The following is a 25,810-nucleotide window of genomic DNA, read 5'->3' as shown; positions in this document are numbered from 1 at the left end:
CTCTCCCCAAAATACCCCCCAAGTTTCAAGAAGATTGGACCAGGGGGTCCAATTCTATGAGCCCCAAAAGATGGTGCCCCTATCCTTCATTATTTCCTATGGAAGGAAAGCATTGAAAAGGTGTGCCATCCCTTTAAATGTGATGGCCAGAACTCTTTTGGAGTTCAATTATGCTTGTCACATCCTTGTTCCTGGCTCCACCCCCAATGTCTCCTGGCTCCACCCCCAAAGTCTCCTGGCTCCGCCCCCAAAGTACCCAGATTTTTCTTTAATTGGACTTGGCAACCCTAGTGTGGCCTAATGTGCAAATGAGTTCCTGCTGGGCTTTCTCTTAAAAAAAAAAAAAAAGCCCTGAACGAAACAATGGTGTTGTCAGGGTGTGTGGCATAATATGCAAATGAGTTCCTGCTTCCCCCCCTACAAAAAAGCCCTGTTGAAGGCAACAGCTTTCCTCCACTGTATCTGCTTTCATTTATCTGTTCTGAACTGAGTGCAAATAGACTTCATTTGTCCCATTAGTTGTCTCCTCATGAGCTTGGATGTAGATGAAACAAGTTATTTCCATTAAGCCAGGCTCAGATGTGATAGTAGGCTGAAAACAGCAAATAAATAGTGTGTTGGGACTGGTAATTCTCAATGTGCATGCACTGTGGGGGCTTGAAGCTTGCATTTTGATCATGCATCTCCTGGAATTGAAATAAATGCTGCTTATCAAATGCATTGTGGTATTTTAAGCAGAACAGACAGCATGCAGCTTGTCTGTTTTGAGTTCTGCTAGATACGGAATGTTTTGATATTTATAACTTTGCCATCTGATGTAAGGTAGATTCTGGAGACTGGGAGGCTTCTTGGGTTTCCCAGATGGACATTCCTTTTAAATTTTAGCAAGTGAGGGAAACTGCAAATGGATGGACTTTGAAGAGGAGAGGAAGACAGACAAATGACCTGTGCTTTATGTCATGCAGCACTCTCCAAAAAATGGAGCAGGTCCTTAGAGAGGTCAGATGCCCTATAATGGAACTGACCCCAGTGTGTGTATTTTGCATTTTGTAGAGCTAGCTCATATTTTTGCCACACAATCCTCAACTGAATCAATACTTGCATGGTAAAATATCTTAACTTGTCGCAAAAAAGTGCCTTTTAATGAAATCTTATATTCCCAGGTCTCTCTTTTGTATAAAAGGGTTGAGATTTCATTTATAAGCAGTGGTTTTGAGTGAATGTGACTGTTAGAATGTTGTCATTTGTGCAGTACCAGTCTTAACAGCTTTTGGGCTGATGTTGACCAGTTTCTTAAAGTCCTCATATTTCTGACCTGTGTAGATAGGCTAGCCTGGTCTTATTAGATTTCATGAAGCTAAGCAGGGTTATCCCAGTTTTTACTTGGATGGGGATCAGGAGACTATTTAGAAAGGGTTGCTATGCAGAGGCAAGCAATGGTGTTTGTGTTTTGAAATTAAAATTTCCATAATTCTTTAATGGCTGGAGGGGATGATGGTCGACTGAAGTGGCTTCTTTTATTTACTGTCATCAGTTTTGATATTCTTACAATTTGTACAGGTTTTTTTGTACAAGTACAATTTTTAATATACTCAAATTAATTGAATTTGGAAAGAGGCCATAGCTCAGTGGTCCATCTAGTCCAGCATCCTGCCTCACACAGTGGCCCACCAGTTCCTCTGGAGGTCCAATGACAGAGCACAGAGGCTGAGGCCTTCCCCTGATAGTTGCCTCCTGGCTCTGGGATGCAGAGGTTTACTGCCTCTGAACATGGAGGTGCTCTTCAGCCATGATGGCTAGTAGCCACTGATAGACCTAGCCTTTATAATTTAACTGCTCCCCTTTTAAAGCTATCTATGCTTGTGGGCATTGCTACATCCTCTGGTCATGAATTCTACATTTAAATCACCTGTTGAGTTAAAAAAAACTGCTTCCTTTGTCTGTCTTGAATCTACTGCCCATCAGCCTCATTGGGTGTTATTATTGTGATATTTGGTTAATACAGCAGAGTTCGTCCAGTCACAGAAGTGTGATATTGAGTGAAGAAAATAAATCTCCCAAGAAGAATATTACAAAATAAAGATTACATTTATTAAAGTAGATTCAGTTCACATTCAGGTTGCAGTTGAAAGGAAAGAAAGAAGCCTAAACTAAAGAGCATTTCTAAAACAATCTAAAGGGCACTAATCTCAAGAGCACCTATCACAAGCTAAATCTGGCACTATGTGCTTGGAAGCATGACGGAATTATTTTTACATGAGAGACCTGTAAAGACATGTGACTCTAGGCAGAACCATGCAGAGAATGGAGAGTGTGGTAGAACGTGCTGCTCTGGTTTGCAGGTCCCATTTCCAGCCTACCTTCTTGATTTTTTCTCCCACTTGGAGGGAGCTCCCTCCCTCCACTGGCCTGATCCAACATGGCTTCTCTTATGTTCTTATGTGACATAGAGTGTTGGACTGGAGGGGCCACTGGCCTGATCCAACGTGGCTTCTCTTATGTTCTTATGCAGGGAACCTGACCCTAGTGTCTTAGCATACTGTTTTTCCTACAGATCTGTGATAGAGAGTTGTATGTAAGTAGTGTGCACCCAGAGAGAGGTTCATACCAGTTTTGCATGTAAAAATGCAGTAGTGATACATCAAAGGAGCTCCTTTTTACATTTGCACCACCATCCCGTTCTAAGAGATGGCTCTCTTTTTATTCCAAATGACAGTCAGGATTTCTGTAATTCTGCTTCACTACACTGTACTAATAGTGTAGGCATAACTCTCTTGGAGAACTTCCCCTGGAATCTCACTGGAATCTGTCTGGCTTCTCAGCGTGGAACCCGTTCTCTCTAGTCTTCTCACGTTGAAAAAAGTAAAAAAAGAGTTTTATTTAACTTTATTTCCCCCTTTCCCTCTCTATAAATAATCTTGGTGTTTCCGGCGGTGATATTTGGGGGATTTTTGGGGACGTCACAGGAAGTGCTGTGAAGTCACTTCCTGTTTCCGGCAGTGGCATTTGGGGGAAATGATGTCACAGGAAGTGATGTCACTTCCTGTTTCTGGCGGTGGCATGACATCACCGGAAGTGACGTCACTTCCTGTTTCCGGCAGGTGGCGCGGGGGGAAATGATGTCACAGGAAGTGACGTCACTTCCTGTTTCCGGCGGTGGCATGGCATCACCGGAAGTGACATCACTTCCTGTTTCCGGCGGCGCGCGCGCACACCCCTACCTTCCCCCCCCAAAAAAGGTGTCCCTGGCTGGCCTTCAGACATTATGGCCACCCTAACTGTTTTAAAATGTTGTACAGATGGTATATGACACCTAAGAAATTAGCAAAAATGAATAATCAAATATCAGACAGGTGCTGGAAGTGTAAGAAACATGAAGGTTCTTTCTACCATATGTAGTGGACTTGTGATAAAGCGAAACAGTTTTGGCAAATGATTCAACAAGAGACCTCGAAAATTTTGGATTATGACATCAAGAGAGCACCAGATATCTTTCTGGTGGGATTACAAATTGAAAGTTTTCCGAAACAAGATAGGACATTGTTGTGGTACTTGCTTTCAGCTGCAAGGACATTATATGCACAAATGTGGAAGCAAGATAAAATACCAGAGAAATGGCACTGGATCTTAAAAGTGTTACACTGGAGTGAAATGGATAAACTGACTAGAATCTTAAAAGACTGTGAGTCAGAAAAATTCAAGGAATATTGGAAGAAATTTCAAGAATATGTTGAAAAACAATGGAAAGTCAAGAGACATTTGGTGCTTTTTGATAATATTTTCTGAACTTTTAAGGGGAAGATAAAGATGCAAAAATGGATTTTTGATTTGATATACAATTTAGTAAAGGGTTAGATTATGAGATAAATAGAGGGTTAATTTTAATAATTAATACATAATCTTGGTTTATTTTGTATTGAGGTAAATTGGAAGTGAAGATTCTATAAGCGTGAATTTTACCTTTTTTTCTTTTTTAATTATTTGAGACACTGGCGGAGGTCAAGAAAAAGAGGGTTGGGGGGAGAAGGAAACTTTGTAATGTATTGATTAATGTTTTGGAATTTATGGTTGATGAATATCTTTCAATATGTTGCAGAAATAATAAAAATTGGTTTAACAAAAAAACACAAGTATCAGTTTAACACAAATGTTTAAATCATAATATGTCCAAAAATGTTAAAATCAGGATTATAAATACATGCTAAAGCTAAACACAAACTAAAAACAGCTGAGCATCAGCGATTGAAAGAGCTGCAAACAGATTTTAACTTGCCCTCAGAAAAATAATATAGAGAGAAGAATGAGTACCCATGAAAAAAAATTCCAGAGCCAGTGAACAGGAAAAGCCCTGCTTCTCAACCTAGCCTTTGTATACGATGAAACTTTTAAGATGGTAAATCAGGGGTGGAGGGATTCATATGGCAGGAGATGCTACCTGAGATTATCAGGGCCCAGGTTTAAACCAGCACTTTTGGAATGCAGATGATCTAAACAGGTTTAAGCTGGCCTCGGATTCAGCAGGAGCTCCTGAATCTTTCTGAGAGTTCCACCTCCTCCTTGCCCCCTTGTCCACTGAATAGTAGGTGCAGCTGCATAACCATCCTGGATAAGCTCCACCACCTATTTAGTGTAAAATGACCCCTTCATTTAAGTATAATAATTCTATCCTGTTCACTTGAATAGCAGCATTCTTTGTTTGCTGAAGATAATAATAATAATAATAAATTTTATTTATATCCCGCACTCCCCGCCTAGGCGGCTCAAGGCGGCTAACAACAATTCTTACATTAACATAAATGGATAAAACTTTAAATTTAACAATTAAAAAATTAAACATATAAAAACCAGTTAGTTAAATTAAAATACATAATTCAAAGATGTTTCTGGACCATCTTCAAGAGCAGACCCATGTAGCTTACATTAAAGTAATTTAATCTGGAATTCATCAAAGCAATAATGATGCCTTTCAGTAGCAGAGACCATGGATTTATCAGCTGAAGCTAATAAAATACATCCCATTGTCTAGCTGCTATCTGCCATATTGCGATAATGCTGGATCCAAAATTAGATCCAGTTTATGAACCCAATTTTTAAGAAGAGTTTGGCTCCAGCCAAGACAATTACTTTCCTAGCTAAACAGTTTGCTTACACATCCACAATTATCAACACTTCCTTAGCTGTACTGAATTTAAATGTATTTATCCAGCCTTGTGCTATGCTCAGATACACCTGTGTCACAGTGCTGTACAAAGCGCAGGGGGTGCACTCTGTTCTGGGTATAGTGCATAAGGAGGGCCCTTGAAGCCAGTGTCTCCGAATGTGTTCCGCTTTATTTTTAAAATGTAGTTCTGGCTGCAGCCACTAGGGGTTCAAGGAAGTCTGAGCATAGCCAAAGCACTCTAGGATAGGCTACCCTTTCTCCATTCTAGGATAGGCTACCCTTTCTCCAAGAGTGAGGCAAATTTGCCTAACAGATTGTACAACCACACCAGCATGCTGATAGCTGCCACAGTAATTGCCAGCCTGCGGGTCATTTTCTCCAATAGTCTAGCCTTTCTCTCTTCCTTTCTTTGTACCCAGCTCAGACAGATCTTGCAAAGCAGTAGTTAGGATGTTGCAGCAAGATAAAACAACCTTTCCCTCTCTTAATTTGTATCCCTCTTTTCCACATATTTTTCATTTATTTCTATCTTCCTTCACCTAATTTTTTGTCGTCGTCGTCCCCCCCCCCCCCCCCCCCTATTTTCACTTCTTGGTCTCAAGACCTTCTCGTCCCTATCCTGCATAGTGTCAGAATGTATTTAAGTATAGTGTAGTAGCAAACCTTTGTTACTGTTATGATCAGAAGGCACTGAGATTGATGGGCACTGTACATTGCACTGGTTTTGGTAGTCTTCCAAACCCCTCCTCCTTGCTTGGACTATGATATGTGTGACACAGCTTACATTGCCACAGTGGCACTGAGTTTGCTGGGCACCGTACATTGCACTATTTCTGCTGGGCTTGCAAAAATGCCCCCATTCTGTTTTACTGCAGAGTTTATTTGATTTTACTTTAGTCCTTTGGAAACAGTGGAGGATGAGGCCACCTTCTGCAGGAGGTGGGGGGGGGTAGTGTGTTTCTTAACATCCAGTCTGGTGAAACTTGTGTTCACTATTTTGTGATGCTTTATCTGGTGTTTGTTAGTAAATGTTAGTACAAAGGCAGACTCCGAGCTCTCAAAAATGCCTTATAGAAGTTTGGAATGGGTGCCAGATAGGCTAGGTATGCCACTGCTATGTTATTTAATGAATGTACTTTAATGTTATGGATTTAATGAAAAGTAGAACAGAGGTTTTTAATCAGCATGCTGAAGACTAGCAAACCCCATCCCTATAGATGGCCTTTGCTGAGAGTTTTTAAAATCTTGTAGGAAGGGCCACAGTTTGTTTTTCTTTGCAAAATGTTTTTACTGCAGTTCTCAGTATTTAATTTAACTGATTCCAGAATCACCTGTATATTCATTCATTCATAGACCTTTATTGGCATATTACCTGTTTATTCCTTTATTTTTGTCTATGTTTCCAAATTAACGAGCTTCTTTGCCATATCTTCCTTCCTACGGAATTTTAATCTTCTGTGTGTGTACAAGTGAGCTGTTTCCATAATTCATTTTTATCCTGTGTTTTCAGTACCCCAGCCTACTAACAAACACTTTTTTTTGCTATTAAGTCACAGCTGATGTGGTGACTCCATAGGGTTTTTAAGGCAGAAGATGTTCAGAGGTGGTTTAGCATTGCCTTCCTTTGTACAGCAACCCTGGTCTTCCTTGGAGGTCTCCATCCACATACTAACCATGGCTGACCTTGATTAGCCTCTGAGATCTGACAAGATCAAATTAGCCTGGGCTATCCAGGTCAAACACTACAGCAAAATTAATAGAACTTATAAGAGTTTGTGAAGCAGATGTTATATTCTAAGTCTTCTAGGTATTAATTCTTTAGGCATTAATCCTTTAGGAATAACTTTGTGTTCTTGCTTATTTCATATGCCATTTTAGTTTCTTGGGCTTTCAAATGAAAATCACCAAAAAAAATTCTACCAGTTAAAGCAAGACTTTAAAAAACTTTAACTGGTATAACTTTATTGTTCCAGGTACACACCTCATGTAGAGACTTGTTACCAACCAAGTGCCCGCTTGGCCTTTGTAAGGTATCCGTTATACCCCCTACAGCTCTCAACAGCATTGATTCAGACGGTGAGTATCAGATAATGCTTCTTGGTGTTAGCTTCACATCTTTCTGTTTTGTTCTGTTTTTTCAGTGGCAGTGTTGTTATAACACAAAAAGCTGCTGTCATAAAATGAGAAAGAACACTGGACAAAAACTTACTTTCTCCTCTCCTCTCCTCTCCTCTCCTCTCCTCTCCTCTCCTCTCCTTCCTTCCTTTTCAGGGGTATTTTATTTTCTTTACATGGATTGCAAATTAACAGGTCAAAAGGTTAGCAAAGGCATAATCTTTATGAGAATCTACTTATTTTCCACTCAGAGAAATAATATATTTGCTTTTAATGAGTTTAATGGTTTTTACTTACATTTATTTTGTTATACTTTGTAAAATAGTAGACATCTCTGTAACCTTCTTGATAAAATCCTGCCACATAATACAGCTGAGCATATGCAGTTCCATTCTCAAAGCTGACCATTGGATCCAAAGGACCATGAGCAAAGTCCTTTTCGCGGAATGGATGTTTCATTCTTCTCTCTGTCTTCTTCAGCCTCCTGCTCCACCTGAAAAGCTGCTCCTGAGGGTTGGGGAACTCTTGTAAACAGCATGGGATGCAGCCCAGGGGGCTGTAACTTGAGTGGGAAATCTGCTGAAATCACAGACACACACCCTCTTAAGTGAGCAAAAATGCCTTTGGCTCATGCAGTGGTATCTTTAGTTCCAACCCTATATATTTATTATAATCTTGATGTATTTCATCTTAAGTATATCTTTAGAAGATCTTGGAAGTCAGTGATAAAATGTCCTGGGAATAAATGGGACAAGGTGGCAGCCTATGAACATACTGTTTGCCTGCCCTATGTTACTGTTGTGCTTTAGGTTGCTAGCAACTCTGTGACAGAATAGCTTATTCTGTTCTTGGTTTTCCACACAGGTTTTTGGAAAGCCACTTGTCCCCCATCTTGCACAAGTCCTTTGCTCGTCTTTGTCAACTCAAAAAGTGGAGACAACCAGGGTGTAAAATTCCTTCGAAGATTCAAACAACTGCTGAATCCTGCACAGGTCTTTGATCTCATGAATGGAGGACCTCACCTCGGGTAAGAGCTGTTCTCTTGATGTGTAGCTATTTGGGAACTATACATAAATTCTTCAGATTTTTCTGTTTCCTGAAGATACCAATTATTATTATTGTTTTATTTACAGAATTTATATCCTGCCTTCCTGCCTTTACAAGGGCTAACAAGGCAGCCAATGATTTAAAGCATAGATGATGAAGTTCATTATAAAACTATTTATTTTAACTCCTCTCCCTAACATGCCTCATTAAAATAACTTTTAAAAGAGTTTTAAAACAGAGTTATAATACATATGAAACATTTAAAATAACGTAAAACATTTGTTGAAAAGGAGGGATCATTGAGGGAGTGCCAAATGGAATGAAAAAGTCTTCACACAGTTGGAATGTGGCAACAGAAGGGGGCAGACAAATCTCCCTGGGGTGAGAGTTCCAGAGCTTTGGTGCCATGACTGAAAAGACCCTTTCCCGGGTTGTCATTTGCCTAATTTCAGAAGGCAGGGGCACCCAAAGCAAGGCCTCTGCAGATTACAGTAATGGTCAGGTGGGTTCATCAGGGATACGGTGGTCCTTCAGGTATGTTGGTCTCAAACCATACAGGACTTTTGGAGGTGAAGACCAGCACCTTGAATTGTGCTTAGAAACAAATTGGAAACCAGTGTAGGTGGGTCAAGACTGGAGTGATATATAGTCCATCAACCCATTCCAGTAGACATCCTGACTGCAGCATTCTGAAGTTTCTGAACACTTTTCAGAGGCAGCCCTGCATAGAGCACATTGCAGTAATCTAATCTAGATGTAATCAGGACATGTTCCACAGTGGCCAAATCTTTTCTGCCAGTTGAAGCTGGTCAAAGGCACTCTTGGCCACAGCTGCAGTGCTACCTGCTTATCTAGATCAGACCCTCTGCCCACAAGTTGACACTTCCATCTTGCAACTCAGTAACAAGGCAGATACAATCACCCTATATTTTTGATAGATTTATTTTGTTTGTCTGCCTCTCTGATACAGTATACACTTGTGCAGTATCTTCAGTAGGCAGAGTGGATAATGGGTGTTTATAGGACACCAATGTTTGTAGGTGTGGTTGTACTGAGGTAGAGAAACTAAATATGTGAGGTTTTTGAGTGGAGAAGAAAAACCTAAGGATCACTGAGTACCAGTACAGGGACAAAACAAGAGCCCTCCTAGGTCAGAACAATGTCCATTTTCAGGCTGGAATGACAGAAGGTGGAAGTATTTAAACCTCCCCTCCCTGAGCTCTGTGGCCCAGTTCCATACAACACACAAATATACACCTCACACACACTGCTGCTTATCAGGGTGAAAGAATAAAGTCATGGAGCTCCAGCAGTATGTGTAGTGTAATCTCTTACTTTCAGTTCCTTTTTTATAATCTCTAGCACAACATTTGCATTTTTCATCACTGCCTCGCACAGTTACCCTGAACTATCTACCACAATTGCAAGTCATCTTTCTTGTTAGTTCAGATCTTATTAGCAAATATGTAAAATCTCCCCCCTGTGTACACCCCTTGAAACTTGTTTTTAAATTCTGTTTTATTTATTTGTTTAAAAAAAACAAAAACAGAGCAAGGGGGGGAACTCAATAACTAGTAACTGGTATATATATAAAGTGGAGACAAAAATATAACAGTGGAGGCAGATCTACATATAAGTTTCTATAAAACATTTCCAGATAACTAAAAATAAGTCCATATGCCATGCGTTCAACTATTGATCATGTTCTAAGAACCTTGATCCATTGATTTACTGGAGATGGGCAGTTATCCTTCCAGTGTTGCAATATGAATCCTTTAGCTGTAGTAAGGACACAGAGTGTCCATTTTTGTTGACCATCAGTTAGCCTCCAAGAGATGGGCAGATAGTTTAAAAGTATGTAAGCATCCTCAAAAATCAATGAACATTCTAATACAAAATATGAGTAATAACTTCTTCCCAGAAAAACTGAATGAACGGATCACCCAAAGCATATGTATAAGAGATATTGTGCTGTGAGTTGCCGCTCCAGCAGTTAGATACTTTACTCAGTCCTTTGCTGAAGAGTTGCTGCCTAAACATAATTTTTTTTACTGAGTAAGTCACAATTTAAGATCGGTGGAGAATTTTAAGGGCCTATCACGTTGCTTTGGCAAAATAGGGTGATCATTTAATCTGCATATAATAATAGTTAATCAAAACCAAATGTTTATGAACAAATATTGTAAGTTTCAATGTCTGTGTTCCATTAGAGCAGGGTGTCAAACATGCATCCCATGGGCCGAATCAGGCCTCTGGAGGCCTCCTATCAGGCCCCCAAGCAACTGACTGTCATCTGCTTCCTTCTCCCTCTCTCTTGCTTCCTTCTGCATAACAGCTTGCTTTGCAAGACTTGCTCAATCGCACAGGATCTACAGAGCAAAATCTCTATTTTCTCCATTGAATAAGGCTCCTCCCTTGGGGAGGAGGGATAGCTTGCTTTGCCAGGCTCTCTCAATCACACAACAGAGCTACTGAGCCAAGCCCCTCTTCCTTCTATTGGCTGAGGCTCCTCTCCCTCCTCATCCCTTGGGGAAGGAAGAAAAGAGCCAGAGCTTCCTTTGCCCAGTTCCCTAGATCCCATGGGAGAGCTACAAAGAAAGCACCTTTAAGACCAATGAGTGCTAATGTTTTAAGCATGTTTTAATTGTGGTTAAAAACCTTTAACTGTGGTCTGTGTCCTTTATAAAGTTTATGTCTCTGCTACCCACTCTTAAATAGGTACACACATGACCTGGCCCAACAAGGTCTCATTTATGTCAGATTCGGTCCTCATAACAAATGAGTTTGACACCCCTGCATTAGAGTTTCCCAGAGAAAAGCAGACTTAATATTGCAGGGGCATATTTAGATGCCAACAAATGTTGCAGTTGTAAATATTGCCATTCAACAGAAGTTGACAAGCCGTATATAGACCTCAACTGAGAAAATGATTTTTAATGTTTTGTTTCCCATTAGCATTCCGTAGGCTATATCTTCCTTTATGAAGCTTCACAGCATCTTACAGTCATGATCTCTGTGGGGTTGTGTGTAAAGATCTTGCTCATTTAGAAATTCCTACCTCTCAGTGATGCAAACAGATCATTATATATTTGTGCACTTTTCATGCTCAGGTGTATTCAGATTCATTTGAAATCCGAATGGAGGGCCATTATTCTCACCAACATAACCCATAGAAGGATTTCTAATTCTTAATGTTGTTCGGTTATTTAATAAACATGTTACATAGCTAGTCTTTTTTTCCCCTCTGTGCAGTTTACGTTTATTCCAGAAATTCGACACATTCCGAATTCTGGTGTGTGGTGGGGATGGAAGCGTTGGGTGGGTTCTCTCTGAAATTGACAGCCTCAGTCTCCATAAGCAGGTTCGTTACCAAAGAGTTTTTCTGCTTATAGTACAGGAAAATTTCATGTCACAGTTTTGCCTGAAATAATGGTATAGCTTAAGCCAAGCCAAAATGTTTATTATATTTAAAATGGGTGGTATTTGAATTTTTTATTTCTCACCTGATGTGAAGGGGGATGGGGAATCTGTCAGGAGCAAGCAGCAGATTAGATGTTTAAGCATGATCCATTTCTTTCACCTGCAACTGCTTCCCTTGGCTAGGTTTCTATCAGGTCTTGTGAAGAAAGTGAACATGTATGACCATTTTTCCCAGAGCCCAGTTCTGAAGCAAAGTGGCCTCTTTAAATCCAGCTGTGAGGAAGCTATTCAAAATATTGAGCCCTTCATCTGTAGGTGTTTACCATGCATAAACTTCCAACTTTGCCCATGTCTTTTAACTCATAGCTTTGATTGCAGTTTGCTTTTTCACAATGGGAATAAGAGGCCTCAGTGGTGAGCCTCTGCCTGAGCAGCTTCCACACAGGCAGATTTGAAGCAGCCTTGAGGCTGCTGTTTGGTCACATAAATAATCCCTAGACTAGGCTTGAAAGAGCTATTTTCTTGAAGTGAAAGCACTGCATTTATTGAATTTAATTTCTTCTGATGCCTTGCTTCAGAAGGGTGATAGCACCACCAGGTGGTGAAAATGAAACTTTCACCATTGATTTGGACAGAGTTGTGCTATCAGTGGATAAATTGCAAGTATGATTAGAATTGATTTTCTCACTGTATTATAGCTTTTAGTAATAAATATGTTATGTGATTGTGCTTCTGGCACAATAGGGACATTGGACCCATCTTTCACTATTCTGCCATCAATAGACAGCCCCTAGATCCCTCTGGATGACCCAGATTTTGTCTAAATATCAACTTCCTCTGGAACCCTGGGTGATATATTATTTTCTCACAGTGACTTGACTGTTGGAAACAAATTAGAGACTCTTTAATTGGGGGGGGGGGGGGGGAATTATGTATCCCTGTTGACTACCCGTGTTTATAATCTCTTTTTTGTGTAGTGTCAGTTAGGAGTGTTACCTCTGGGCACAGGCAATGACCTTGCTCGTGTGCTGGGCTGGGGATCTGCTTGTGATGATGACACCCAGCTCCCACAGATACTGGAAAAGCTTGAAAGGGCCAGTACCAAAATGCTTGACAGGTGAGTGTTGCTCCAAGATGCCAGAGCCAAGCACCTGATTTTCACTTGAACCCTGAACATTGTATCCCTTCTTCAGAAATAGTGCCTTCTGAGGAAGGCAGACATGATCCCTGAGTTGCTTATATTCTTTTACATTTCACTTGAATTTATTATTGAGCAGCAGCATTCTTTTCCTTATATCATAAATTCTAATGCTGCCAGAAGGTTCTTATCTCCATAAGCCTGAAAGCACCTGTGTTAGAGTGGTGAAATCTGTCCATTCCTCAGAATATACAACCAGTTCTATATGTGCATTAGGAAAGCACAGCTACGCTTCCTCACACAGGCTGCTTGAAGCCATAAGTGGGTGAAGTCACTGTCTTCACTTGGGCTTTGCACAAAGGCCATTTAAAATTTACACATGGACCACAACCTAGTCTGTGAAATGTGGAGGTTTGTGGTCCAGAGGGGGATCCATAAACCCCATGGACTTCAAACCTCTGCGTTTCATTTATTTTCTGGACCATGTCCATCCCTAGTAGCGTTCTCCAATATGTGAACTATAGAAAGACTAAAGATACTGCTTGTGTTTTCTTTTTTTGCTTTTTGGGACTAACATTATATTGACTTGAATAAATAGGACTGTTGAACAAAAAAGCATGTTCTCTAGAAGACTCATGCTGTGCATGTTCCTGTTGTGTCCTGATCATAGAGAGGGAGATCTGTTTAGAGAGTATCACTCTCCTTTTTCATTCATTTCAGATTAATTCTACTTGGGCTATGTTTGAAGGAATAAGGTTGAACATGTGCACATGAATGCTAGTTCAGTGCATTTGGGCATTCTGCACCTGAACCAAAAAAGTGAAAACGCCCCACTTCCCATGGTCATGTTTTCTGAAGTGTGGACGTAGATTGGAGGCATTAAAACTGCTCTCCGTCTGGAATCTGTTGCCTTTTATGTCCCTTTAATGGGTAAGGCCAGCCCTGTGTTGACCAGCACCAGATTTTTAAAAAACTGTGTAATGATTCTTCCTCATTAGGTGGAGCATTATGGTGTATGAAACAAAATTCCCTCGTCAAGCATCCACTTCTACAGTTGCTGAAGATTTCAGTGAAGACTCTGAGGTAGAGTGCATTACAAAGGCTGAATAACTCTGAACTAGGGAAGTTAGATGATGATGATGAAAATAGAATGGGAGTGGAAGAAGCTCACACTGCGGGATGGGGAGCTGTAAAGGGAGGGATGGCAACAAAACAAAGAACATTCCTAAAAGCTAAATTTTTTCCAGAGTCCCAAGACAGCAGCTGTTTGCCTTATCTGATACCACTGTGATATGTATACCAAACTTACCATGGAATGTTTTAAGGGCTCAGCGTAGAATAAACTGAAATCATGATTGTACTAAAGGGTGGGTTGTGTGTAGCCTAAAATAGAAAATAAATAAATACTACAGTGGTATGTACTGGTTAACATTGGCTCTGGAGTGTGCAGCTCTGAAAATTATGATCCATTTAATGATTTCTGAATATCACAAGGTGCAACAGATTCTCTTCTATGAAGATTCCGTGGCTGCTCATTTATCCAAAATCTTGACATCTGACCAACACTCAGTGGTCATCTCATCAGCCAAGTGAGTATTCTGGGGGATATGATTAAATGCAACAGCCAGTTGCATTTTCTGAATGGTTGGCATATAACTACTGCTTTTTTTCTTTATCTCTTTTTCCTCTAGGGTGCTCTGTGAGACTGTGAAAGATTTTGTGGCTCGGGTAGGGAAGGCCTATGAGAAAGCAACAGAAAGTTCCGAGGAGTCAGAAGTTATGGCCAGAAAGGTATTTGGAGGTTTTCAAATGATGTATGTGTAGAAAGGTTAGTTACTAAATTATCATCAAACCCTTGTGCTTTGTTCTTGTAGTGTTCTGTTTTGAAAGAGAAGTTGGACTCTCTTTTGAAGACATTGAATGAAGAATCTCAAGCCTCAACTTCTCTGCCAAACCCACCACCTACCATTGCTGAGGAGACAGAAGATGGTGAAGGTTCTGGCAGTGTTTGTGATTCCTCTAGTGAACGTTCGGTGGGATCATCCTGTACCACCCGTCCTCAGATATTCCGGCCCCGTGAGCAGTTAATGCTGAGGGCAAACAGTCTGAAAAAAGCCATTCGTCAGATTATAGAGCATGCAGAAAAAGGTAAACTCTTGGAATTCATGAATATACTTCAAGGGGAGCTTGGAAGTATGTAAGTGTCCTTAATTTCAGACACATATTGGAATCAAAGTTAAGTGCTGTAATCTTATTTTTATTAGGATTTTTACTCGGGTTTCTGTTAAGAGGTAAATGATAAGTTGGGAGGGTTACATATGTAACCCAGAAATCCATTTATGATAAGAAAAAAAAATAGAGAAAAATTGTAAAAAGCCTTTTGCATACCCAAGAATATGTTTGCTAAATCACCCCTGTTAACTTCCTTATTGGCATGCTCAAAGAATCTAAAAGATTAGTGAGGAAGAATTTCCCTCTGCAGAAACCTTGCTGATTTTTACCTCAACAGAACTTACTCTTCTGTATGTTTAATAATTCCTTCTTCCATTCTACCAGTTTCCTTGGAGCAAACATCAGGATAATATGATTATAACTTCCTGGTTCTCCCTGGATCTCTGTTTATCAATTGGTGTTATGATGGCTAGCTCCATTCCTCTGTGCTTTTTCCCCCCAACCGAATGATCAACCATTTCACAACTTGAAGTCTTTGAAATTATTTGGTGTATGATATCTGAATCTGGGCACATTTAGTTTTTAATGTTTGATTTCCAAATAAGTGTAATTTTTTGTGAGCGTTCTTTAAGTGTAATTAAATTTAAGTCTTCCTTAGGTTCTAAGCCTTGAGGAAAGTTCACATGATTGCTTTCTGTTGTCAGTGTTGGGGAGTTAAATAAATAGAAGAATGTCTCATATTTGCATAACTTGGTATCCTTTGTTTGGTTACCCATTCCCAGTAATACTTCTTGCAAATAAAACCATGTCTTTTATAAGTATATTTACCTATGAGGAGCTTAACAATGAGCCTGGTATATTGAATTTTGCCCCCTGGCAGAAAAGTTTTGATTAGCAGGACTGTCACTTATGCAGGTAGTGCTTGTTATATCCATTCTCTAAAATGGATTCAAATTGTACTCACAAACTTCAGTGGAAATAGCGTGTATCAGCTGAACTGCTGTGGTCACCTGTTTTATGTTGGTAGTTAATGTAGTCTTTAAACTTTGCTCATCAGTAAAAGACTCTTACTAGTTACTTTGGTCATTACAGATCAAATAAACACTTCATCACACATGGGTGGCCTCTTCTACTTGGCATTTGAATACTTTGGGGATAATACTTGTGGAGTCATGCAAGTGGCAAATATTGCATCAATATTGGTCATACTCTTGGCATGTAAAGGAATGATCCACAAATAGGTGGGAACTTGATATTAGTTCACAGATCTTTCTTGAAAAATCCACAGACGAATAACCATTTTCTGGATGTATGCGTTGACAGATCTATCTGTTACAGCCTCTTGAGATTATTGGTGGTTCTGGGCAGCCATATTGTATTGTTGCCCCTGTTCACCCTTAAGGCATAATCAGGTTGTTTTCCTCTGGAACCTGGTATTTACATGTTCTCACTAATCTGAAGTTATTTGGATCATTTGAAAACAAGTAAGCAAGCCCATGCATTCTGGAAAAACTGTAAAAGAATCTTTCCTGTATTGTTGACCTTAAACTGGCTGATTCCTTCAGTGCCATGATAGTTATGAAAGAGCATGCTTTGACTCTGCCACCATTTTATTGTTCAGCTGTAGATGAACAGAATGCTCAAACCCAAGAACAAGAGAGCTTTATCCTGGGCCTCTCCACCTCCGAAGAGGGGAAGGAATTGAGGAATGAGAATAAAACCTCCTTACAGTCTTCACTAACTGGCAGCTATGGATTTCCAAAAGGGAGGAGCCATCGGAAAGGTAAAATCTAGGTGGCCCAGGTGACTGTATTAATAAGAACTAAAGCCAACCACAGTTAGTGTGCCTGTAAGTTCTTTTCTAACATCTACATTTTGTTTTTACATTCATCTGAAGTGAGAGATTTCTCTCTCAAGTTGCACCATTCCTTGGTGCATCATCTTGGTTGAGCAGTGCTGCTTCAAGCATCTCTAAATGTACACAACATCCACAGCAGATAAAGAATCGCCACAAATTCTTGAAGTAGTGATTGAGATATCAACAGTAAATTACAATTGTAATTTTTTTTTTAAATTGACTGTCAGCTTGCCTGAGTCCGCTTGCGGAGAGGGTTGAATATAAGACTGAAGTACAATAATTAATAAATAAATAAACAGCAGCACTAGAAGCATGGTGGAAGTTGTTCTTTGATTCTGTAACTCACAGTAACTAATTTAGTCATCATAAATGTAACTTTATTTTGTTCTTTAAATTATTGACCTACTTTACTTATAGTAATCTTCAGTTATAAAATCAAAATGTTTTGGACACCAGCTAGACAGAGCAGGGGTCGACATATAGGACAAGCTGCAAAAGCTCAGAATATATCAATTCCTTTTTAGAAACTGCAAGCTTCATGATGGCTGTGGAATTGTAACATTTTATGACTAAAAGTCCCAGATATTTAGACCACCTTTCCCCCCAAGTCTCTTCATTTTGCAAATAAATAAATAATTTAATTCTTGGGACTTGCCCTGGATTCACACATAATTAACAGGGTTTTCAATGCTAGTTTTTGGTCTTGAAAACACATGCGTTTTAATTATCAATGTAACAAATAGTCAAGCAGGTGGCTTGTGTCAATCGCAAAAGCTCTCTCTCTCTCTCGCTCTCACTCTCGCTACAGTTCCTCATAGGCCTCTAGCCTGTAAAAGCTAATAACTTTGAATATATTCAGATATAAACTTCAGTCTCTTAATGACTGGAGAGGGGGTTTTTTGGAACATTTTTGGGTGGCTGGGAAAAAATGTAAGAAAGAAGCGCTATTCCTACAACAAAAGGAATCTCAAAATAAACCAAAGCTGCAATGCTATCTGTTATTTGTTAGGGGATGATAACTGCTCAGTATATTTAACAACTGTTCTACCCTGTACCATTTACCTTTACAACACGTACTTTATGAGGTTATTTAGGCTGAGGGGGAGTGACTAGCCCATGGTCACCCAGTGAGTTTCCATGGTAGAGTCAGGGTCATAACTGGATCCCCTGATTCTAGTCTAGCAGTAACCATTGTATCATGCTAATTAGTGATACTTCTTTCACTAGAATAAGAAAGCCCACAAAGACCTTGTTCTAATAAGCACTCAGCTGGAAAATGCATTCACAGTGCAATTTGTAACTAAGAGTGTTTTCCATCCTTCCCCATTCATTTATTTGCTTCTTTCTCCCCAGTGAGGACCCACAATGATACCATTCCCCTATCCTCCAATTTAAGCTTGTTTTAAAGTTTCAGTAATGTATTTATGGTATTTGTGATTCGTGTTTATATCTTACAGTGATCAAGTCTCCTTGTGAAAGATTAATAAGTAAAGGAGGTTTATCAGTGGGAAGCTCTGCCTCTCTTCCTCCCCAGGCAGGAACGCGGGACAATTTGCCAATGCTGAATGCAAAGATCCTCTACCCCAGTGAGTGCAACACCATCATCTAATTTAGCTCAACTAGAGATGACATCCTGTTGCTGCTCAGGCCATAACATGTTTTTTCCTATTAATATATTATTCACGCTGCAGAATAACATATTTGGAAGTGAAATATGGTTGCTATTGAAGATTCAATGGTATACTGTAGACAAAGTTCAGAAAAGTCCCAAGAATTAAAAATTATCTTTGGAGTCAAGATGGAAGACAGTTCTGATCCTTCTCTATTGGTTTATTCACACAGTTCAAGTCTGTTTTGATTAATCAACAGTGTATGAAAGTTGCTTTTGCCCAGAAGTTGGTTCATGCCTCTTTGCTTTGAATAACAGTCTTCACTTGTTCATACAGTTTTGCTCCTGTTCAAAACCAATTTCTCAAACTTTTTATAGTGACTAGCAGATCATGTGAGTAACAAGTGCCATTTAGAGGATGGTGTGGAATTGTTTCCTGTGGCCCCAGAAGGTAGGACCAGAACCAGTGAGTTGAAATTAAATGAAAAGAGTTTCCGGCTCAACATTAGGAAGAACTTCCTGACAGAGCGATTCCTCATTGGAACAGGCTTCCTCGGGAGGTGGTGGGCTCTGCTTCCTTGGAGGTTTTTAAACAAAGGCTAGATGGCCATCTGACAGCAATGAAGATCCTGTGAATTTAGGGGGAGGTGTTTGTGAGTTCCCTCCATTGTGCAGGAGGTTGAACTAGATGACCCTGGAGGTCCCTTCCAACTCTTATGATTCTATGATTGTATGAAGTGTTAAAACATCCTGGTTTCCCAAAGGCTGTACAATGCAACCTTGAAATCAGTTTCTGTTCCTTCTCTGGAGTATTGCCTGTTCAGCACCATGAAAAAACTGCCATTTTATTGAGACTTTCTCCTCTTGAATTTCTGTTTTGAAGTACTCTTGCTTGTAGATATGTGCAAACCAACTCTGAGGCTCTTCCACACTTTTCACCCTTATAGGAGCTAGTCCCATTTCAGAATATTAATCCTTCTTTCTGCTTTCTAAATTAAAATAAAAAAGACTGTATGGAAAGTTCCCAAATGTGCAGAATTTTCTCAGTATTTCACAGAATCATAAATAGAAAGAATGTGAGGATGTCTTTGATTTTAAACTGCTGCTGTGTAGCACAATTCGAAACGTTTTAATAGTCTGAACTCTTCTTTTTTTTCTCCATTGTTCAGCAGCAGTAAAAATATGTAGTAATAGTCATGCTCCAGAAATGACATTCATTTTGGAAATAACATAGGTCCTGTTTTGCTAGTTGTCAGTACATTCTACCCTGTTGCACATCATAAATTCCATTTAATTTCCTGCAATATTTCTGTTTGGTAGATATTCGTGCTGGAGCGTCTGGCTCTCTACCTGGAGGATCTGTTATCAGCCGGTTGTTGATCAATGCAGACCCATTTAACTCTGAACCTGAAAATCTGTGAGTATTCAAAGAGAAAGGAAGGGAAAGCGCCTTCTGACACTGTATGATTGATGAGGAAGTAATTTTAAGAGCAAATAAAAGAGAATATTCCTTTTGCCACAAGACTATATGTATTCTCTAACAAACTTATCCTTGACAGTATTTGGATTATACTGAAAATGACAATTGTTCAGATCTGACATGGATGCCTTTTTCTAGAGTTCAGATGAACATGCAAGTAAGAATAGCTTCCATTTATCCTGATGTCTGTTCTCATACACTTTTATTTTTTCAGTGAAGACAGATACCAAGTTAAGATTAGAGGTTTTATCAGATAAATCAACTCTGGGAATCACATAAACACAACTGAGGTTCCTGCATACATGTAGGAGTAGTTGGGTAGAAAAGGGAGGTTGCGCATAATGTTCTTATGAGGACTGACAATGCGGAAGGAGACATGGAATTCTGGGGACAGCTAAGTGTCTGTTAAAGGAAGAAAAACAGGGGAGAGGATCAAGTCTATATAGTATCCTGAAACAGGACATTTAAGCCAGGAGAAATTTCCTATTGGAAATTATTTATTACCCTGCAGTTCTAGGAGACCTCCTCCTTTATAAGATATATAAATAATTGCCTTCTGATTTCACTTCTGAGTTTTGTTTTTCTACATTTTTCTTGTCTGTTGGCCTCATGGAGGTGTAATTCTGGGAATTCCTTGGATTTATTTATTTAGAATGTTTTTATTTCACCTATCCAGAAAACCTGCTTACAGCAACATATAAAATACTGGATTTCATTTCTGTTGCTGATGGAAGCATGTGAGGGATATTGAAACATTCTACCATGTTGAGTCACAATGTCTGCTTTGTACTTCACAGTGATTGTTATGTAGAGAAATGTGTAATGAACAACTATTTTGGAATTGGATTGGATGCAAAGATCTCTTTGGACTTCAACAACAAGCGCGATGAGCACCCAGAAAAGTGCAGGTAGGTTATCCATTTAAGAGCTCTAGATCTCTTTAGAAACTGTATGGCTTGCTGTGTGAAGTTTAGTTAAGAACCTGCTTAGACTCATCAAGTTACTTGTATAGATCTCTTATAGTCACACTGGTCAGTGACCATGGTTAATTAGGAAGAAACTGGAATATACTAGAGAACCTATTCCTTCATCTTGTTTGCAAAAAGCAATAAGAACTGGATGCAGCAGTTTCTGTTTGTTTTACAACTGCTCTGGTGGATGTGCTTATAGGGCTGCTTTCACTTCTAGAGAACTTGGAGGCCTTGCTGGTCAAAGTGGATAAGGCACCTGTCTGTGAACTGTGTTCTTACTGATTTGAACACCTGTTCTGAGCTCTATTTTAGTGGTAAGCCTTCCTTAATGCTACCTATCATAATGTAATCATATTCTTGAAGCCCTTAGCATTACTCTGGAGACTGGGACCATCAAGTGTGACACCCATTTTATACTTCATGTTTTAAGTGGATAACTGTGATGATTTGCATTGTTGGATTCTACAATAATTCTGTTTTTTAAGGCTGTTGTTTTTTCCTGTAGAAACAAGCTGTAGTTCATAATATTCTTGTTCCTTTAAAAATTCTTTCACTAGGAAATTTGATTTGAGTTTAGGGATGTATAGCTTGAAAAAAAATCAGTATTTTCAGATCTGGGCATCATAGAGTTGAGAAATACCAGTATTCACAGTTTTATATGTTCCACCAACCAGTTTGGTATTCAAATCTGGGGTTGGGGAAGGGGCAGGTTTCTGATATTTGGCTCCATTATTCCCTATGAAGAATATTTCCAGAGAGCTGGAGGAGCTGTTTTTGAGCTAATGGCACTAAAACTGCAGCAGAGCTGCTGGTCACTGTCCTTTAAATAATCAAATTTCAAGTGAATGGGTCCAAGAGGTCCAATGCTAGGGGTCCATGAACAAGGTGCCCCCAGCCATCCTTCATGGTGGTGATGGGGGAGGGGGTTCCATGCTTTCTCCAGGGCAAAGAATAGCTGAAGTTACAAGATCAACCAAAGCAACCCCTGGCCAAAAGCAACTAAAAGCAAACAGAACCAACAAAAATACCAATGTAGAACCAGGAAGTCTTAGCTCAACCATAGGATAATGTAACAAGCCTAACAAATGTTCAGCCTTAGAATCAAACCTGATGTCAAACCAGATAATTATCTAACCCAGGGATGGGGAACCTTTGTCCCGAGGGCCATATGTGGCCCTCAAGGTCACTTGGAGTGGCCCCCTGGCTGGCCAGCAAGGATTGTGGGGCCCAGCCACACTGTGCAGCAGCCTCCACAGGGCCAGACAGAGATCACAGGGCTCAGATGTACTGTGTGGCAGCCTCCTTGGGGCCTGGGTGGCCAGCCAGAATTGCTGAAAGGCCTGGAAAAGTTACTGTCACAGTTCAGTTTGCACTTGATTATCTCAGATGGTGTGGCGTAATATGCTAATGAGTGTGTGACCAGATGTGCTAATATTAGGGGGTGTGGTTTAATATGCTACTGAGTTCCTGCTGGGCTTTTTCTACAAAAAAGCCCTGGACCTAGGCATTTGCCTAGGGCAGCGGGCTGTGTGTGTGTGTGAAATTAGGCTCTCCCCACATGACTTCAAATAGAAAAACAATCATTTGCATTAATTTTGCTGACCTGAATCATTCTCCCTTGGTGAAGCACTGTTTTTTAAGTTGATAATTTTTATGGCCCGCGAATGATGTTAAAAATATCCATATGGCCATTGGCAGATAAAAGGTTCTCCACCCCTGATCTAATCCAACCTGAGTAGAACTGCTGTTGCAAACTCAACAAATATAAAATCAGAGAATCTGAGCCAATATACAACCAAAGAATTAATGGCAAAATTGAGTTCAAGAATCCACTGCAAAAAGGAAACTTAACACAAAGCAACTCACACAAAGAATACAATGTTTCAAGACCAACAAAAGAAATTTAAATGACAGAAACAGAATCAAAGCAAGTCGATTCTAAACCCAAAGAAGCAGGGCCAGCCCTAAACCCTTTGACACCCTAGGCTAACTACTTGCGTGTGCCCCCCCCCCCCCGCGGTTACTGCGGCCAGATCTCTCCATTCTGCCCTATGAGCCCATAGGACAGAATGGGGAAATCCAGCCATCACTGTGGTGCGACCACAGAGAAGGGGTTTAAAGTTTAAAATCCCTTCTGTAGTATTGTGCTGCAGCAACAGTCCAATCCCTCCATTCTATCCTATGGGCCTATGCTGATTCTACAGAATTGAGTCCATTCTGTAGAATAGAGTCCATTCTATTCTATGATCCCATAGGATAGAATGGACGGATTGGGCCACTGCTGCAGTGCAACACTAGAAAAGGGGTTTAAAACTTTAAACCCCTTCTCTGGGGTAGCACCACACAGCAGCAGCCCAATACCTCCATTCTATCCTATGTGCCCATAGGGAAGAATGGAGTCCATTGTATCCTATAGGTCCATAAGATAGAATGGAGGCCATTCTATTCTGTGTGGCCATAAGATAGAATGGAGTTTGAGAAAAACATGTTCTCATTCTAACCCAGTCACAAGGAGCAGTAGAGCAATTAACAGATTGCATTTATTGCCTTGTGACACTCCCACCATCATTCTCCAGTTCTGACATGTCACTGCCTTTGTTGTTTTCCCACGGAAATGCTATGCAGACAAAATGTTCTTTCAGTTTCTTAATTTCACTGTTTTGCCATTGGATTCTAACTTTGTACTACTTTGCATTCTTAACCACTGCCCACCAGCTGCTATATGTGGCACTGCTCACTGTAGTCCATTTCATTTCTGATGAAGTATGGACGCACAGGAAGGCTTACATTTCGAATAAACCATTGTTTAAAGGTGCTACTGGGCTCCAACTTTCTTTTATTGCTTTAAACCAACACGGCTGCCCATCTGGATCTGGCCCATAAGATAGAAAGGTGTCCATTCTATCCTATGGGTCCATAGAACACAATGGAGGGATCAGGCCGCTACTGTGGCACAACCCCAGAGAGGGGGTTTAAAGTTTAAAACCCCTTCTCTACCATCACTCTGCAGTGGTGGCCCGATCCCTCCATTTTGTCCTATGGGCCCATAGGATAGAATAGAGGGGCTGCCCTGCGGCCTGTTGGGGAGGGATCCTCTCCCTACTTTTGCACTCCAGGGATGTAAATGTAGGGAGAAGCCCTGCCGCCACAGGAGTCTCCTGAAAGGTGCGTGGGGGGGGGGGGGAATCCTCTCCCTGCTTTTGCACTCCAGGGATGTAAATGTAGGGAGAAGCCCTGCCGCCACAGGAGTCTCCTGAAAGGTGCGTGGGGGGGGGATCCTCTCTCTGCTTTTGCACTCCAGGGATGTAAATGTAGGGAGAAGCCCTGCCGCCACAGGAGTCTCCTGAAAGGTGCGTGGGGGGGGGGAGGGATCCTCTCCCTACTTTTGCACTCCAGGGATGTAAATGTAGGGAGAAGCCCTGCCGCCACAGGAGTCTCCTGAAAGGTGCGTGGGGGGGGGGATCCTCTCCCTGCTTTTGCAGTTCACGGGTGCAAAAGCAAGGAGAAAGAGACACCGAGAGGCACGGAGGGTGGGGGGTGGGGACTCAGAGAGGTGCCAGCTCCCTCTCCAAGTCATGTGGGGAGCACCCAATTTGGCACCCCCAAGACCGCTGCCCTAGGCAAACGCCTAGTTTGCCCACTGGCAAGGATGACCCTGCCGGGAAAACACAGGGACACAGAAAAAATAAAGAAAAAACAGTTCTGGACACCTTAAAAGGCTGGTTTCCAATATTTCCAGTTATTCTTAAGTGTTTCTAGAATTTTTCTGAACCCATTTCCGGTATCCTCAAAAATCCCTGATACCATCCAGAGACCTGAAAATACCAATAAGGTATTTTTTCCCCTATATATTGGAATATATCCAAATGCACATCTCTGTCACTGACTTTTCCTTTCTTTTGAGCATGAGAGGATGGTATATTTGTTGTAGTCAATCACATTCTGTTTCTTTGCTTTCTCTTATTAGAAGTCGTACAAAGAACATGATGTGGTACGGAGTTCTTGGGACTAAAGAGCTGCTACATAGAACTTACAAGAACCTGGAACAGAAAGTTTTGCTGGAGGTAATGGATTCCAGAGTTGTCCACAGCCCATTGGTCCTTCAAGTCTGAGTCTCTGTTCAAAGGCAAAAGATGTCTGTTGGATCCCCCCATTTTCCTAGTTTGTTTAACCAGTGTGCTTTGGCAGTTTCCTTAGGAGCAAAACCTGAATCCATTAATCTATGTTTTGCTATTTTCCAATAAACTTCTCTGTTTTACAGAATAGAAATTGTAGATTCTGTGTAGTCAAACTGAATGGTTTGCTTAAACCTTGTTCTTGATTTGAGTATTCACAAGCTCCTTTCCACTCATTGATGATTAATGGCTGATAGTAACACCATCAAAGACTCAATCTATATATCTAATTCTGAACTTGGTTATAGAGCGCAGATCAAAAAATCTACACAATGAGGCCAGGGACAGATAATAGGAATTTTTCTACAGCCCCATGTTTGCAGGAAAATCTGATTTTTTTAATGCAGTGGTTTACCCCCCCTCCCCAAATGTGAGTAATGTCTATACCTTTAAATAATGAATGCCTTCGAGATATCATGAGACTTATGTTGTGAGAATTCAGTGGCTAAAACAGAAGTACAGAAGGGTGTAGCATATAGGTAGAAAAAGTACAGTAAACCACATTGAGCCCCTTAGTTGAAATTATAAATATATTCAAATAATCTATTCAAAAATATGACTGGCAATTTTCACTTTTCACAGTACATAAATAGTATCAGAAGTACGAAAGGAACTTACAAAATTAATAAATAATAAATGAAAGTTGATTGAAAAGGTCAGATGA

At 40.4% G+C, this 25,810-nt stretch overlaps 1 protein-coding gene across 3 annotated transcripts in view; it reads left to right on the top strand.

Moving 5' to 3' along the window:
- DGKD (diacylglycerol kinase delta) overlaps positions 1-25,810 on the top strand; it is a 98,224-nt gene that overhangs the window by 54,632 nt on the left and 17,782 nt on the right. For all 3 annotated transcript variants that reach the window (XM_060241940.1, XM_060241939.1, XM_060241941.1), the window contains 13 exons: positions 7,135-7,237; positions 8,141-8,303; positions 11,576-11,684; positions 12,721-12,860; positions 13,880-13,964; positions 14,376-14,470; positions 14,573-14,672; positions 14,756-15,029; positions 16,675-16,836; positions 18,369-18,497; positions 19,841-19,937; positions 20,798-20,908; positions 24,939-25,035. In XM_060241940.1, the coding sequence (XP_060097923.1) occupies positions 7,135-7,237; positions 8,141-8,303; positions 11,576-11,684; positions 12,721-12,860; positions 13,880-13,964; positions 14,376-14,470; positions 14,573-14,672; positions 14,756-15,029; positions 16,675-16,836; positions 18,369-18,497; positions 19,841-19,937; positions 20,798-20,908; positions 24,939-25,035 (1,665 nt within the window). The remainder of the gene's footprint in view (positions 1-7,134; positions 7,238-8,140; positions 8,304-11,575; positions 11,685-12,720; positions 12,861-13,879; positions 13,965-14,375; positions 14,471-14,572; positions 14,673-14,755; positions 15,030-16,674; positions 16,837-18,368; positions 18,498-19,840; positions 19,938-20,797; positions 20,909-24,938; positions 25,036-25,810) is intronic.

The sequence above is a fragment of the Heteronotia binoei genome, chromosome 6 (genome assembly GCF_032191835.1).
Source record: "Heteronotia binoei isolate CCM8104 ecotype False Entrance Well chromosome 6, APGP_CSIRO_Hbin_v1, whole genome shotgun sequence".
Classification (NCBI taxonomy): Eukaryota; Metazoa; Chordata; class Lepidosauria; order Squamata; family Gekkonidae; genus Heteronotia; species Heteronotia binoei.
This window is presented reverse-complemented; position numbering and strand designations above follow the sequence as displayed.